General features: G+C 40.9%; 1 protein-coding gene across 1 annotated transcript in view; it reads right to left on the bottom strand.

The window, feature by feature from the left end:
• Positions 1-3,614: 3,614 nt before the first annotated feature.
• RESF1 (retroelement silencing factor 1) overlaps positions 3,615-16,552 on the bottom strand; it is a 30,684-nt gene continuing 17,746 nt past the window's right edge. The window contains exons 2-5 of the mRNA XM_050895405.1: positions 14,487-14,571; positions 6,870-12,262; positions 6,003-6,077; positions 3,615-4,817 (exon numbers count right to left, since the gene is read on the bottom strand). Of these exons, the coding sequence (XP_050751362.1) occupies positions 4,675-4,817; positions 6,003-6,077; positions 6,870-12,222 (5,571 nt within the window). The 5' untranslated portion in view covers positions 12,223-12,262; positions 14,487-14,571 and the 3' untranslated portion in view covers positions 3,615-4,674. The remainder of the gene's footprint in view (positions 4,818-6,002; positions 6,078-6,869; positions 12,263-14,486; positions 14,572-16,552) is intronic.

The following is a 16,552-nucleotide window of genomic DNA, read 5'->3' as shown; positions in this document are numbered from 1 at the left end:
GATGGCAAGGGAAAAGGAACTGTGTGTGCTGTCCTCAGCGCCTGCCTAACTCAGGCACAAGATCATTATAAATGTGTTGGAAAATTAGAAAAAAATAATCTAAAACAAGAACTAGAGATAGACTGTCTAAAGAGTAAATTAAGAAGAGAAGAGGAGCGTACGCGTTTGTTAGAACAAAAGATCGAACTCATGCTAGCACAAGCAGAAAAGCCCCCCAGTATCGTCCAAATCTGGGAGTTGATTACGGGCACGGACCCGGAAGAATGGGGTGGGGACATCTGGGGAGACCCCAATGAAAATAACTCTGGAGAGCTGGAGGAAAGGGCCTCTGAGGAGGTGGAGGAATTGGAAGGAAAAGATGTGCGGCCACTTATTAAGACAAGGAGACATACAGGTCCCCATGGCGGCAACGCCTGCACTACCATTTGCACGACCCCCTGGATGGGTCCCAAACTTAGCAACCTGCAAGCCAAATTCTCGTGCAGACCAGGGGAAACAGAGGCAGAGTATTTGTGAAGAGTTTCTTTAACAAGGAGGGATTGGATACTGTTAGGTGATGACAATGCTAGCGGATATTGGGGCCCTTGGGGTGTTCTTAAACGATGGACTGGCGGGTGATCAGTTGATAACGTCTCAAGTAGCTTATTAGGCTGCGGGTATGGACCCCAAGGAGAGAGAAGAACCTATTACTATTTGGGTAAAAGGATTGTCGGAATTAGCGGTAGGAGTGCAAAACACCACGTGTGTTCAGGCAATGTATGAAAGAGGGCAGCAAGGGATACTGCTGGCTGTGCCAGTGGACCTCAGCCACCTTAGACCTCTCATTAGGGGACTACCAGATGCTTTAAAAATACACGTCCAGTCCCTCAGAGAAAGGGTTCAGAGGGCCAATGAGCGCAAACAGCAAGAGCCACAGAACTCACCCATGTACACGTTGACTTGGACTGACGTCAGTCAGCATTGACTGACACTACACAATATAGCTGCTCATGGGTACGAGATGGGACGGGCAGAGCCGAGCGGTGGTGCAGATGGAAATAGAAAGGTCCAGCAAGCCAGCCGAAAGCCCCACCCCGAGCGGCCTCCCCTCCAGGGGTCTGAACCCCCTCCCCAAGGCAGATCGGGTCGAACTTACGATCCAGGAGGGAATGATCTCTGGCGAAAGGCGCTAGTGCTGGGAGCACCCTGGGCCATGTTGCACGGGCAATTCACCGACTGTATCTGGAAACTGGTGGAATTGCTAGAGGGGAAAACTGGGAGCTGGGGGAAACACAGGCAACAGCCCCCCCCCCCCCGAATAGCACAGACACAATTAACCTTTTCGCGCCTCTGCAAAAGGAACTAAAAAAACTAAAAAACTAGAGATCGCGGTTTGGGATTCGGGCCGCCCACTCCGCATAGTAAATTCCTGCCAATGGTCTGCTGACAAGGAACCTTATATACATATCCCCGTGGGCCCAAGGCAAATAAGTTTAGAATTCTTAATTGATACAGAGGCCCAAATTAGCGTTCTAAACAGACAACAAGCTGATGAATTAGGAATCAAACCATCAAGAAAGACTTGCACACCCACATCCTACAGTCCTGTATCTGTCAGGGCTCAGCAAGGACCAGTAGCTCCCTAAGGGTCAGGGGCCAGAAGCTGCGAGAGATATCATGACTGGCAAGGCAGGGGCCTCACCAGCCAAGGCCCCATCCCCACAGCACCCAAGCAACGCAAGCAGGACAGGGATGGTAACCAGGGTCAAGCCAGAGTCCAGATCATCAGACAAGCTTGTAGTGATGAAGGAGGGCCAATGTGAAGCCGGGAAGTCAATCTGCAGGCCAGGATCAGATGCAGCGATGGTAACCAGGGTCAGACATAGTCATGATTGACAGGCAGCTTCATAGTAATAACATACATCTGAGTCCAGACAGGAAGACCGTCCACAGGTCAGGGTCTGGATCAATGGGCAATTTCCATGCCCACGCACAGGCATGACTGTAACAGAGCTAGAGACAGGTAGACCTTGAATATCACTCAGGCAGGGACTGAAGCCCTGGCTTGATCTTAAATGGAGTTCCTGGGCCCATGAGCAGGGGGTGTGGGTCCCACATATGGATGATCAGGACCATTAAGACCTATTAGTGCTCTCAGAGCCGTGACAGGATCCATGGTTTGTACAAAGTAACCCTACTGGTGACATTCATATTACAAGTCCTTTCAAGTACAGGCAACACGCAAGACAATGGGCACATATCACATCCATGATGGGTACCTTCAGTGCTAGTGAATGCCCTCATGCTCACATTTGTCAGTTCACTTCAAGCAACATAGCACTAGTTTTTTCACAGTAGCCACATCTTGCCTGTCCAAGGCCAAGGGCTTGCTGTAGTATCGTGGCTTCAGTCAGCACCATAAGGAGCAGGAGAAACGGCAACTGAATAACAGCATCTGGCACAGTCCTCTTGGTACGGAGGTGCACGCAGCAATTACGCAGTAAGCGTAGCACAGGCTAGAGGCCAGCCTTAAGTGCAAAGTACTTTAAGTGCAAAGGCTGATGGGATAGCTACTGAGCCAACAAGTGAACCAAGCAGAAAGGATGTGGCCAGTCTATCCCAAAGATCGTAGCCATACCAAAGCAGTATAGGCACAAGTCACCACATAAACATGGTCACAGAGCCAAGATTCTTTCCTTGGTATAAGAGAGGAAGATGTAGCTGTATCCACTGGGACTCGAAACTGGCATTCTCACTTACTGGGTGCACAGGGTCAGTGAGCAAACTTCTCCAAATATTTAGAATATAATCGTCATGGGTCAATGGATTGAATAATTTCCAATTGAAAAGAATGCACTCAGGCATTTAAGTCAGCTTCATGTATCATTATGCAGAACAAAACCCAGAACAAATTCTTGACAGGAACTGTGTGTTGTTTGTACTGGGTACACTTAAGGCTATAATGAATCTTCCTTAATGCAGGCAGTATAATACAGGTGCTAAACTCCCAAGAAAATGCAAAACAAAACCTTCTCAGAGTTGCCAACATTATTAGAATATTCTCCAGTGGCAACATTGCCCACAGACTATAGTTGGGCACCCAGCCAGAAAAAAGTCTACGTTATTAGGACAGCTGTGCCAGCCAGGAAGGTAGTTAAAAACCTCCCAAATAGTTCCCTAGTTTGAGAGAAGAAATGTACACACTATGGAAGGGGAGGACTTCTTTCTCCCAAAAAAGCCAATTTTTAATTCAGCATACAGAGCTAGTAAATTATAATGTTATGCTCCACTGAGTAATTATATCCAAGATGCCTACAAGCATACATCTTCAGGAATGGAGTAGTACTGAAGGCTTTTTAAGTATTCATGCCAACCAATTCCCATCTCCAGCTCTGGTGGGGGGGGAGATACTGAAGAGAAAAACATTCCTGATGTGTTTTCTGAAGTATAAGTACATGCTGTTTGGAGTTCACTAGAAAAAGCTTGGACTCAAGTCCAGTTCTCACTTGCAACTATGAAAGCTTTTGTCTGGCACTTATTTTAAAGCTGCTTTTCATCTACAAGAATATCTTCAATGCCTATTTAACTAACTGCAATAAACAGAACTTTATACTTTAAAAAAAAAAGACAAGGCATAGCCTTCAAAAGTTTATTTCAAGTATAAAAATTGCTTAATGAAATATCTACAGAGTTTTTACTTTCAGTATAAAGGTTTAAACAGATAGAAAGAATCAAGTACCAAATTTCTGAAAAAATATGATTCAATTCAAAATTCTGAACAATAATGAAAAGGCACTTAAACAAAAGATATCCAGCAACAAATATAACTCTTATGTCACAGTGAATGTGTAGTCAAACATTATCTAACACTTTATAAACAAAGAAATTAATTACAGTCTGGTTAAAGTGAGCAACATAGTCCAGACAAGACGGAATTCAAACTCCCTGCACTTCAACAATCACACTTTTCTTTCAAGTGTAAAGAAAGCAGAGAGAGAGAGAGAAAAACAAGAGAAGTCTTCAGTCAACTATCAGTTTACAGCATTGTGTTCAGATAAAGAACTGAGAATTCAATTTGTACAAGTTCCACAAAAAGAAATGTAAGAAAACTGGGTAGCAGCATATTATGGTATCCCTCGATCTGTATGTTCGAGGGTTTTATATTTGTATTCCCAGTTTAAAAAAAAAAGTTTCTACAAAAATAGAAAGCCATATTAGAAGCACAACAATCAGACTAGCGTAAGTAGAAAATAAAGGTGTAATGCTTAGGAATTCACTGCAATCCCTTTCCAGTAGGAATATTTTTCCACTGCCAGCAATGGAAAGTACCACAAGTAGAAGTCTTCCAGAATCAGAAAAGAAAACAGACTATGACAGTTTAAATGAGTTTGAGGTTTTTTGGTCAAGGTTCAACTAACTCCTGTATCTTTAAAAAAAAGATTCAAATACGCCAAAAAGAAACAATACATTTGACAATGGCATTTTCAGCACCAAAGCATATTTGTGCAATAAATACAGAATAAGATCTCAGTCATTCACAAAAATGAGGCAAATAGGGGGAAAAAAATGCCAAAACCCCCCCAAAAAATTTTTTTTACAATTATTCAAAAATATGAAGTAAACAGGAAAAAGCATTTTAGTGTTGGCTTTTTTTCCCTAGTGATACTGAGTAAGACCTATGATACAGGAGTGCTATCAAGGCTTTTGCATCTTTTTTTCCAGATAGATTTTCCTGTAGGTCTGAAACACTTCTTTTGAGTCTTTGATTGGAATGTGAAGAGCCTCGCCATCTCCATCCAGGATCTGTATAGCTGTATCAAGTGGAATACTGTCCTCAGCTGAAAGACAGACAGAGAAGCAGGTTAAAGCAAAAGTCTAAGAGTCTCAAATGACTCTACTCCTTACACACGTGGTACTTAAGGTCACCCGCTGTCAAAAAGGATGCCACAAACTTCCTTCCTAAAGCACCAGGCACCTCAGATTTAAATCAATCTCCAATGCATCTTTAAGCACAAATGGTCATTTGAGTGTCTTCGTAAGAGATATTTCTAAAGAATATTAAGAAAGGTGTTCGAAAATGTGTATTTGTGAAAGTAAGAGAAGAAACAAGAGGAAGGGCTAAAAGAATGGCAGACACCAATAGCAAGGACACACTCAACAGCAATAAAAGATGTAAACGTTGCAAAATGTGTTGCTTGCATCAAGACCACAACACAGATACCTTGTCAGCAGAGGACTTGCACTCTGATAAGAAGAGGATGGCAACAAGGTTACAGCGTGCTGAATGCACCATTTCGCTTCCTGTTAGACCAGTAGGAAAACAAGACTACAGCTAGAAAGATACCTAAGCAAAGAAACAAAGACAACAGGGAGCAACCTCACCCAAGATTTACAAAGGATGGACTAACCAAGATCCTGAGATGAAAGATGCCACCGTTGTAGCTGTTGAATCCTAACGGGTACAAAAGACCATCCAAAAAGTAATTTGCCAATCAAGAGAAACAAGGAAGATGTAGTAGTGGCACCACTTTTCCTCTATGTGTCATACAAGTAATCCTGTCCAGACTACTGGGACATACAGGTCCTGGTACTTGTGAGCATGGGTGTATGTGCAGACAGAGTCAACTTACCGTGAAAGCCAAATAAAAAGGAAAAAATCACTTTTATAGTCTTACACTAGATTGTTACGTCACTTCCTACATGTTAAAGTGGGAAAGAGATAGCTTGGGTCTTTACCTACAGTTTAAAACTGTACTTGAATCTTGTCACCAGTGCTACCTCTGATTCAACTGCACACACGTACGCAGGAAAATTCCAGATCTCCAACAACATATTCTTATGGCAATAAAAATCTCCACAAATCTTTGAAACTCATATGTCTACAGTATCCATTTCAGCAGCAGAGCTAGTAAAGAGTAAGTTATAAATGCTTTATTAAGATTTGCTACTGTAAAGGAACACTTAAAACCAAGCAAAGAGTATTTAACTTATATTTCAAAACAGATAATCAGAAGTCATTTCACCTGTAGACATCTCTTCCAGCTTTTTTTGCTTCACTGGATCACATTTTAACCAATCTTCTTTTTTACTCTTGACACCTAAAGAGAAAATTTTAAAAATGTTTTTGAGGTTCCTATATCACAAGTTTGGTCTCTATTCAGCATCAAGTTTTAATACATATACTAGCACATGCAAAAGCACATTTCCTTTGCATGTGAAAACAACTGCAAGGGCTGCTATATACAACTTAAGATTTGGTTTTATTTAAAATCAGTTATAGCATTTGACACAAATATGCTTCACAGTGCACCACGTAAAACGTGCAAAGATTGGGGATAGGGAAGAGGAGGAGGAAAAAAGGCAGCTTAAAGCAAAGATGGCAAAGGTTACGGAGACTCTGTGCAGGATATGTCTGGCCCGAGCCCCCTCTCCTCCTCAATGCTGCAAAACATCTCTCCCTCCGCGGCCTACCCAGCCAGATTTATACACAACCAGGTGAACACTGAATACAAATCAGATCACCTTTGGTAACTATGCCAAGGGAATCTGCTTTCTACAAACAAGCCAAGCTAACTTCTACAAGTAGGTTAGAAAGCCTTCTTGGCAAGCTACTTGAAACTGCCATGCTCTAAACTCCTCTAACTTTATTTTGTAAAACTTAAGGAAAAAGAATGAAACATTAAATTGAAGGAAAAGTCTCATGTTCTTTTTCAGCTTAACACACAGCTACAGTCTGTCAGAAAGCTAGCTAAGCTATTTCAACCTTCAGCTTCCAGAGTCCCACGTTTTCACTGTCTGTAGTTTTGTGTAACATGAATTCAAAGAGGAGTACATACTTTTTACTTGCAACTTAATTTACTTACAAATTAATAATCAAGATAGCATCATACCTGCCACAATGGCTTTCTCTCTTTCCAGGGAATTCTTTGCAGCCAAGCTTTCTTCATCAGTGGTTGGATTTCTGAACAGTATCTCTGGACACAGCTTAAATTCAAGTACTTTCAGATTACATGATTTCTCAACTTCTGAGACAGACGCATCTCTTTTCACATCTGGGCTGTTTTGTGATACTTTGGGCTTCATATGCCAGACAGGTCTGACAGGTGATGTCTCTAGTTTTGTCAGATATATGCGTTCCTGTGCCGTACATTTAAATGCAACTCTGTTCAGGTAGTGTTTTTTTGGTTCCTTTTGAAGATGCAATTTTAATCTGTTATTTCTTCTATTGAAGTATAGCAGGTTTTTATCAGGAAACATTTTCTCAGAGTACTTGTCTTTGTTTTGACCATCGAGACGTCTCTCTTTGTTAGAAAAGTAGTTTTTAGAGATGGTAGAAGATCGAGCCCTTTTTCTCTGTAGTTTAAGCACAGAGCGATCTGCTAATGAACTCTTTGGTTTCCAGCCATTTTCTCCATTCAATTTTTTTGCTTTCTCAGTATTTATCATGCAATTATGTGAAAGCTGCTTGGAATTCTTTGCTTCAGCTTGTTTCAGTCTTTCCTCTTCTACCTTTGTTTTCTTAGGGTCTCTCTTCCCAATCATATTTTCCTTCCTCTTCCGTTTGTACGACTGCTCCTGTGAAGGATGAACTTTCATAGATTTATGCTGACAATATTTGGGGTTTCTTGATTTTAAGTCTACGCTGCCAAAATTTGGGAACTTTATAGCATCAGCACGATAACTATTCAGCTTTTTATGTTTTATTTCTGCTGATAATTTGGCTTTCTCTTTGATGTTAATTCCTACAACTTGCCCAAGTATCTCCTTTTGTTTCCTACAGTTCTGTTCTTCAGCTGAGTTCTCTTCACAGGTTTTATTTTGTCCTTGATTGATTTCAGCATGCTTAATTTCAACAGTTTCTGACTTGATAAATTTGTGAACGTCTGTTTTGGATTTCACGGCCAAACCTGTTTTGGTTTTATCTTTTGAAAGGGACTCCATTTTGAAAACTCTCTCTCTCTTTTTGGACGACTTTGTCATGTTGTCTGCATTTGTATGACCAGCTTTCTCTGACAACTCTTCTGAGGCTGCCTGATTTTCTTTTTTGTCAGAATGAAATTCTTTGCCTAACAATGGGATTCTTCTGTCGATTTGCAGCTCTTCCTTCCAGCTGCTCTTTTTAGATTTATCAACATCCTGGTTTTCAGAAGAATTAAGTGGTCCAATTTTTTCCTGTTGTGTTGTAAGCAGTTTGTATTCATTATTCTCCTTTAGCCTAACTTTTTTGTTCATTACAGAGATGTCTTTGCAAATATATTTTTTATTTTTGCCAACACTGTTTAGGATTTTTTCAGAAATTAGCAGGTTTCCGTCTGCACAGTTCTTCATTACGGCATCCGATTTACTGTTGTTTTCTTGTCCCTCTGCAGAGCTAGTATTTTCAGCTTTTGAAAGCTGATCATCATTTTTCTCTGAACCACACGTTCCAAATACACAGGGGCACTGTGGCATTTTACATGCTACAGATAGCCAACCCGTTAAAGAACAATCTTCTTTTTTTTCCCTGGGGTTGGAGGTTTTTTGGTCGTTTTTTTCCTTCTCACATAGACTTTGACTAGGCTGAATAGTGCCTTCAAGGTTCTCCTCCTCAGCTGAAGCTTCTTCTGACTGTTGACTCGCTACTCTTTTGCTGTCACTAGAGGAACACCGGTTGTGTTCAGGAAACAGTTCTTGCAGCTGATCAGAGCTTAACACTGCAATTTTTATCTGATCTACTGGGTCCTTCAAATGAGAATTCTTGTCACAAATCTGAGTCTCTTTTTGAGGTTGATTCTCCATCCACTCAGCCACAAAACCATTTTGTACTGGTTCTTTTGTTAGCGTATCAGCACCCTCAATGCCATATGGAAACTCTTTCACTAGTTCCGACAGCTGATTGTTTAGACATTCAATAGGTTCTGCTCCAAAAAGGTTCATCTCTTTTTCTGTGCTATTTTTACTGGACATGTAGTTTTGTTCGCTGTTGTCTCTTGGAACAGTAAACGCATTTCTTTCAGCAGTTATACTGATCGAGAAATCTAGTGAATTTTGAGCTAACTGCTGGTTTACACTAGCAAGAATTTCCAAGTCATTTTCAGGATGCTTGAAAGATGCATTGAATGCCGTTTTTTGTTCTGAGGTAGAAACTGTTTTATGAGGACTGCCACTGCTTTCTTTCTCCAAATGACTAGCTATGATACCATCCCAAATCTTACCTGCTTCACTCATGCAGCTTGATGATTCTTCCAACATCTTTTGCAGCAAGCTGTCTCTTTGGGGAGTGTTATTGCTCAGCTCATTTTTACACAAGTCCAGCTGTTGTTCCTTTTGCCTTGGGTCAGACGCATTTCCTTCTGATGAGGCACCATTTAATGCATGTGTCTCAGGGACCGACCTGAAGATACTTGCTATTTGTGGATTATAAAATGTATCACCTTCAACAAGAGAACATACACTAGAAATACAAAACATCTGTTCTTCCAAAACAGCTGTGGATGTATCTCCTGTCTCTAACACAGCTTGCTTGTCTTTATGCCCCAATTCAGGAAGAGAAGGCTTATTTTGTAATCCAAGCTGCAGATCTTCTCTAGCATCTTGTGCAGATTGACTAACTTTCTTTTGGTTTTCATCATATGAATCATTTGCACTCACACTGTTTTTTACTATTCTGTTTCCATCAGCTAATTTGGTCTGCTGCAAATATGAGTCCGCTTTCTGTACCTGAACACAATCACCAGGTGATGACCAAGCAGTTTCTACTGTTCCTTTATCAGTATTTACTGCACTTAAAGCAATTTTCCCCTGTTCTTGCAAGCTACATGTGCTTCCTGAGTCAATCACTGGATAGTTTTTACCTGCAGATGTTGGACATTTGTCTGCCTGCTCACTCTGTGTTCTCTGTTCAGAAAGTACTAACGGAGAGACAACTGCAACTTGGAGTTCAAAACTTTTTATCAAATTGCAACTCAATGTGTCAAGTTTTTGTCCTACAGAAGCAGTTGTTATAGGCAAGATTGCTTCATCTGTACCAACCAGAACATCATTTTGTTCTCTATTTTTTGTGTTTTGGCTGTAAGGTGGCATCTGATTTGCTGTGGAACTTTCATTTGACTGGCTATTTTGCACAGTTACAGATTCCGACGGATGCTTTCTCCACAAGCCCAGGCATGCAGTTAGCTCTTCCACAGAGTAACTATAATTGCTCTGTTTAAAAGATGTATTTTCAGTAAATGGCTTTTTTTTCTGAGCTACATCACTCTGGAATTTAGCTTCACCAGATTTATTTTTTTCTGATACAGGAGAGTTTGTGTGAACCATAACTGCCTGCTCACCTTTCAAACTTTCTACTTTCTTCTCACTAGTGTCTTTTAGTAAGCTTCCACCCGAGACAGATGTATCTACCAGTGGTTTTTCACTACACAGGAGACTAGTCAGTATTTTATCAGCAGTAGCACCAGCTGTCTTCTCTTTCAATATATTTGTGCTGCTCAATACAAACTGAAGAAATGATGAGTTCTTGGGGTTAACTGGCACATTCTTTGATGCAATTTTGATAGACCTATCCACTTGACTAAAACATGAAGCATTCTTCAAGGATGTCACAGTTTTTTGAGAAGAGGCCAAGGCATGTGCATCCCTTTGTTCTGAGACTGGAATGCTCTCAGGATTATTTAATTGAGCTGGGAGTTTGCTCTGAGAGGGAATAGGAGCAGAGCTTGATGAAAGGCTTCCCTGCTCCACCTGAGGGTTACTTTGAGTCACCTCCAATCCTCTGTTATCAGCACTGGCTATGTTTTTGTCGTGTCTTTCTTCAGGTGAAGAGTTAAGTATTGGACACACTGTCCTCGCTGTTTCAGATGGTGAAGGTGGTACATTTCGGTTGGGCACCAACAGAAGACAATTAGCAAGAGCATCTTGATAACTTGGAGGAAGTGGGGGAGTACTTTTGTCATGTTCTGAAGCTGCTAATAGTTTTCTTCTATAATGATGCATCCTTTCAAGCAGGACACATTTTTTTTTAATAGTGAGCAGCCTTTGAGCTTCCCAAGCTAGTCTGTCCTTCGTAATTGTTCTTCCATCTGCTGCTGCTGCTGAAGAAATTTGAGAATTAACATGCCCATTCATTAAACTACTAGTCTGGCTTTCTTGAACTGATGCAGGATCACTCAGTGGCTTTGAAGCAGCCACTGAAGAAAGAGCTTCCATTTCTTGCACAATATCATACAGTTCTTTGGAAATGCCAGGGGATGGCACAGACTTTTCATTAAAAGGCTGATTTGCTGTCAAATTTCCACTTGAATTACAGACATTCCTAGCTGATTGACCAACTTCTCCAGATTGCTGTTTCTGACAGTGTTGCTGAACACTGTTAAAACCAGAAGCATTTTTTGGATCTGACTGGTGCCTCTGTTGGCTAAGGGTGTATCCATTAGGCACATTTTGAACTGCCTGTGGTATACCTATTGAAGATCGTGCTGCAGCTCTTGAATCACAGTTGGCAGGCAACAAAGACGGTGCAGAACATCTGCTAGGAGCTTCTGATCCCATCTGACTTGGTCGATATTGTAGCAGCTGTACATTTGCTTCAGTATTTTGATTCAGTGAGTGTAAAACTTTCAACTGAGTGTTGGGATGATATATTTGGTTTTGGACATGTTGCCCAGATGTACCAAGAGACATAGAATTATTCTGGGAATGAATGTTGCTTTGATATAACATTGTAGTTCTCATAGAATTATGCTGTGGTATTTGTGGCTGCACAGTGTAACTGTTTGTAGTGACATACTGAGGTTCCCGAAGTACATTCCTCACATTATTTCCAGCATTCATCTGAGAAGACAAGGGAGGTAACTTTGTAAGGGAATAAACGTAGGCATTAGAGTTTGGCCAAGAAGTCTGAGTCATCTCTGCCCGCAAACGTGATGTCTGATTGGTAGGTTTTGGAGCTATTGGTACACAGGATGGTGGACGTCGATCAACTGAGTATTTCGAGATAAAAAAATCATTACCAGCTACAGATGCTCCTGGTAAGGCCTGATCTGAAGTTTTGAATCCTTCAGCATTTACAAAAGGGAAGGCAACATTGCTAGTTGGCAGATACACCATTTGGTTATTTCCAGCATAAGTGCATGCATTTTTAGAGGAATAGGCATTTGTCTGAGGAAAAGCATGTGCATTAGAAAGCAACTGAGTGTAACATGCTTCTTCACTTTGTAGGTTTTTCTTTGCATCAGCATTCTGGAATGGTCTTACATTCCAGTCCATCTTTTCTTGATTTCTTTTTCTTCAGCCAAAAACCAGAATGCTTTTAAAAAAAAAAAAAAAAAAAAAAAATCAAACCTTAATCTTTTGATCAAAACCTCTCTCACTTACCAAGAAGTGATTTAGAATGCATTATGAACAGAACCATTGAACTTGAATTGCTAGGCAGAAGAGCAACTCCATTAGCACATCCTGTGGACATCGATGTTGTCAGTGTCATGTTGCATTAACTGTGTTCTGGGAAATAATTTAAGTACAAAAAGAGAGCAGCAACTAACAATTCTATTGTCTAATGAATAACAAAATCCTCACATTATTCTGCTAATTCTATTATCATTCAATTTTTTAATTTAACAATAGATTGCTATGTTTACCTTCTCATCCAAAAACAATGGAAAAAACCCAATGTATTTGTGTAACGTGATACAATAAGCAATGCTTAAGAGCTGAGCTTAAGAAGCACCTACAGAATATAATACAGGTCAGAGTTTTCAGACAAGAAGACTTGACTTCAATTATACTTTCAAATACAACAAAAGAAAGGAGAAAATGAACTTGGGTTCAGTAAAGATCTCTCATAATAATGCAGCCCACTGTCCTGGTTTTGGCTGGGATAGAGTTAATTTTCTTCTCAGTAGCTGGTACAGGGCTGTGTTTTGGAGTTAGTGTGAGAATAACGTTGATGACACCCTAATGTTTTAGTTGTTGCTAAGTAGTGCTTATCTTAAGCCAAGGACTTTTCAGTTTCCCAAGCTCTGCCAGCAAGCAGGTGTGCAAGAAGCTGGGAGGGAGCATGGCCAGGACAGCTGACCTGAACTAGCCAAAGGGGTATTCCATACCATAGAACATCATGCTCAGTATATAAACCGGGGGGAGTTGGCCGGGAGGGGCGGATTGCTGCTGCGGCATCGGTCAGCGGGTGGTGAGCAATTGCATTGTGCGTCACTTGTCTTTTCTTGGGGTTTAGTCCTCTTTTTTTTTTGTTATATTCCTTTTCATTACTATTATTATTGTTAGTATTATTTTATTAAACCACTCTTTTAAAAAAAAAAAAAAAAAAGAGAGAGAGAGAGAACTAAATCCCAAGAAAAGACAAGTGATGCACAATGCAATTGCTCACCACCCGCTGACCGATGCCAGAGCCGCAATCCGCACCTCCCGGCCAACTCCTCCCAGTTTATATACTGAGCATGATGTTCTATGGTATGGAATACCCCTTTGGCTAGTTCAGGTCAGCTGCCCCAGCTCTGCTCCCTCCCAGCTTCTTGCACACCTGCTTGCTGGCAGAGCTTGGGAAACTGAAAAGTCCTTGGCTTAAGATAAGCACTACTTAGCAACAACTAAAAAATCAGGGTGTCATCAACATTATTCTCACACTAAATCCAAAACACAGCCCTGTACCAGCTACTGAGAAGAAAATTAACTCTATCCCAGCCAAAACCAGGACACCCACTTGTTTTTATGCTACATGTCATTTGCTCTTCCCTGACACTGTAGGCAGTTACTAATTTTTGAGAAACATGGGTCTGTGACTCTAACAGCACATGTAGCTACAAGCAAACCACCTCTGTTTCATAGCATTAACTTACTCAGCCAGCAGAAGGCACAAAGCATGGAGATGACATCACCTCTGCTATTGCAGCAAGTACGCTTCCAGGAGGTGACAAAAGTCACAAATCTCTAACTCTTCATGTGTTATATTCCAGAATTTACACTGATTACCAACAAGCCCAACTGGGTGAGCATGTTACTTCTGAATGACCTCTGGAAAGTTGTTAGAGACAACATCTTCAAAGCCAAACACTATTTCAGTCTTCAAAAAGGGAAAAGCACAAAAAAACCATGACAACCTACAAGCATGAATGCTGTTTGCATCTCGGTAAGTTCCTCTCAGTATGGTCAAATCCACCTAGGGCAGAACTCGCTTTGTGCGGAGTGTTAGACAATTTCTCAACAAAAAGTTTCAGGTCACTTCTCCCAGATCACCCAAGGCTCCCGACTTTCTTTCATGGGCTCTCTTAGATTTTAAAGACTCTCCTGATTTCAAACTTAAGAATTAGAAGCATCATTCAGATCTAGCCTACAAGAGCCACAAAGCTGTAATTTTCCAGGTGTTATTATGATGATTCAAAGATAGCTCTATCTTCCTTCACGCTCTCTTTTACTTTCTCTGTTCTCAAAGACCACCACCAACAAAAGAAAACAGGAAAACAGTCCCATATGAAATTCATAAAAAACATCAACAACAGTATTAAGGCAACACTTACAGCGATGCAGGAATCTCAGATGAGAAAACAGGCTTTTCCATCCAAGCTAAAGATTTCAGACTGCTAGTTTTACACTGGGTATTTCCTGAAAAATAATCAGGGGATAAAACAATCATGTCCTTGAATTAGGTAACTGCTGAAGAATTAAGACATTTATATGTTCCAGAAACATGACTGAGATATGTAAACAAGATTCAGATGCCAACTAGTAATAATTGTAAAATCCTTGCTAAACAGAGGAGAAACTTTGACTACATGCAACATGCAACTTAGCCAAGAGTAAAAACCCAATTTTTGTCACTGTCAAGACCATAAGTGAGGAGTACAACCTTAGTTCATCATCATTATTAGCTGGATTAAGAAAACTAAGTTTGCAACTGTGATCACAACCTTAACATTTTTTATAACTTTAATACAACAAAACATGCTGCTTTAAAAAGTGATATTTGGCAGAAAGAGCTTGCTTTAGGAAGAACATTTGAGAAGTTCAGTATCAGTACGAGACTCCAAAAGACAAAGAGAAGACTATTCCTCACACATGCCTGCTTCACTCCTTCACCTGCTACTTTCTCACCTTGACCACAAGCCTCAGAAATCATCAGCAACTACTACACAAGCAACTGCCAATTTTTCATTGACGGCACATAGAAAGGGAATGGAAAGACACCCCCAAAGAACACAGAAGTAACAGCACAGCTCTTCAACAAATCTATCATGCGACTAAAACACCTACACCTAGACTTCTCTATCAGATAGTTTTCAGCATGTCTCTGGCCTCTGTCTTACGTAGTGTCCCTGAATAACTCTGTGGAGACAACTCATATTCACCTCAGAGAGAGATCTGAGGGGAATTTGGGCCATCTATATAAAGACCAGCAAGTTCAACTCTTACGGGGTTCTATTCTAGGGGAAAAGAAACACTACATCCAAACAGTGGAAGGCTACGTCTCCTTCAGTTTTCTAATAGTCTTAATCTACACAAAACATCTAAATTCATTTCTGATAGAAAAGACCTCAATTTTTATTGGCAATGTTTGTTATTGATTACTTCTTCTGAGGCCCTCCTCTAGGAAAATACATACAGAGGAAAATAAATGAAGCCTAAAACACAGAATAAATTGTTACAGGCTTTTGATCTATTGGATTTGGTAAGACATTCCAGCAAAGATTTAATACTTCATTCACTGAACACTGTAGCTTAACATTAAAGGCTGTACACCTGCACACTGGAGCCAGAAAACACCTCAACAGGGAAAACAGAGGGAGAGTATGAGACTCAGCAATGTTGTGTCAGACTTGTGAGAGGCAAACCAAGATCACAGTAACAGTTGACTCCTAAGAGGGTACAGAAAGCACACCCAAAACCAGTTCACTGTCACCAGTCAAGATAGTAAGACATGGAGTATAGACTCATGAGGTTACATCCCTTGTCCTACACATTCATAAATGCAGCAGGAAGCTGCAGAACCATGGTGTGGGAACTACTGTGCCAAGACTGGACAGTAACTGAATGGCCAACCCTGAGCAAACATCTACCATTTCTGCAAAGAGCAGCTTGGCAGTAACCAAACCGCTAATTTAGCATTGATGTATTCAGCATTTTGGTTAAATGGTAAATGCAACAAGAGAGCAGCTAAGACACCTGCATGATGATCATCAGGTAAACTACTCACCTGTCAATCGGCTTCTATGATTCACCAGGGAACAGTAACAACCAGTTCAAATGGACTGAGCAAATGCAGAATGCAATAGGTTGCTGAAATTAAAGGGTATAAAAAGATAGCTCACCAACTGTGGGCTAAGACCAGCAGCAGAGGATCACAACATTGAAGATCCCCACCACCTGAAAAATCAACAGTTACGGAGGCAAACATCCTTCTCCAGGCTATGTCAACACACAAGGACAGGTGTTCCTGGAGCTCCCATGCCATAAGCATGGTCTCTTAAGGGCCAATACAAGGACCTTGTGGACCATAACAGGCTAGGAGAACTTATTCTGGGGTTGCTCCTATAGTCAACCCCTGACAAATGGGCTGGATAACAATACCTGGTAAGGTCAGAATACA

Source organism: Gymnogyps californianus, chromosome 1, assembly GCF_018139145.2.
Source record: "Gymnogyps californianus isolate 813 chromosome 1, ASM1813914v2, whole genome shotgun sequence".
Taxonomy (NCBI): Eukaryota; Metazoa; Chordata; class Aves; order Accipitriformes; family Cathartidae; genus Gymnogyps; species Gymnogyps californianus.
Note: the sequence above shows the minus strand (reverse complement) of the source record. Positions and strands in the feature narration are given on the sequence as shown.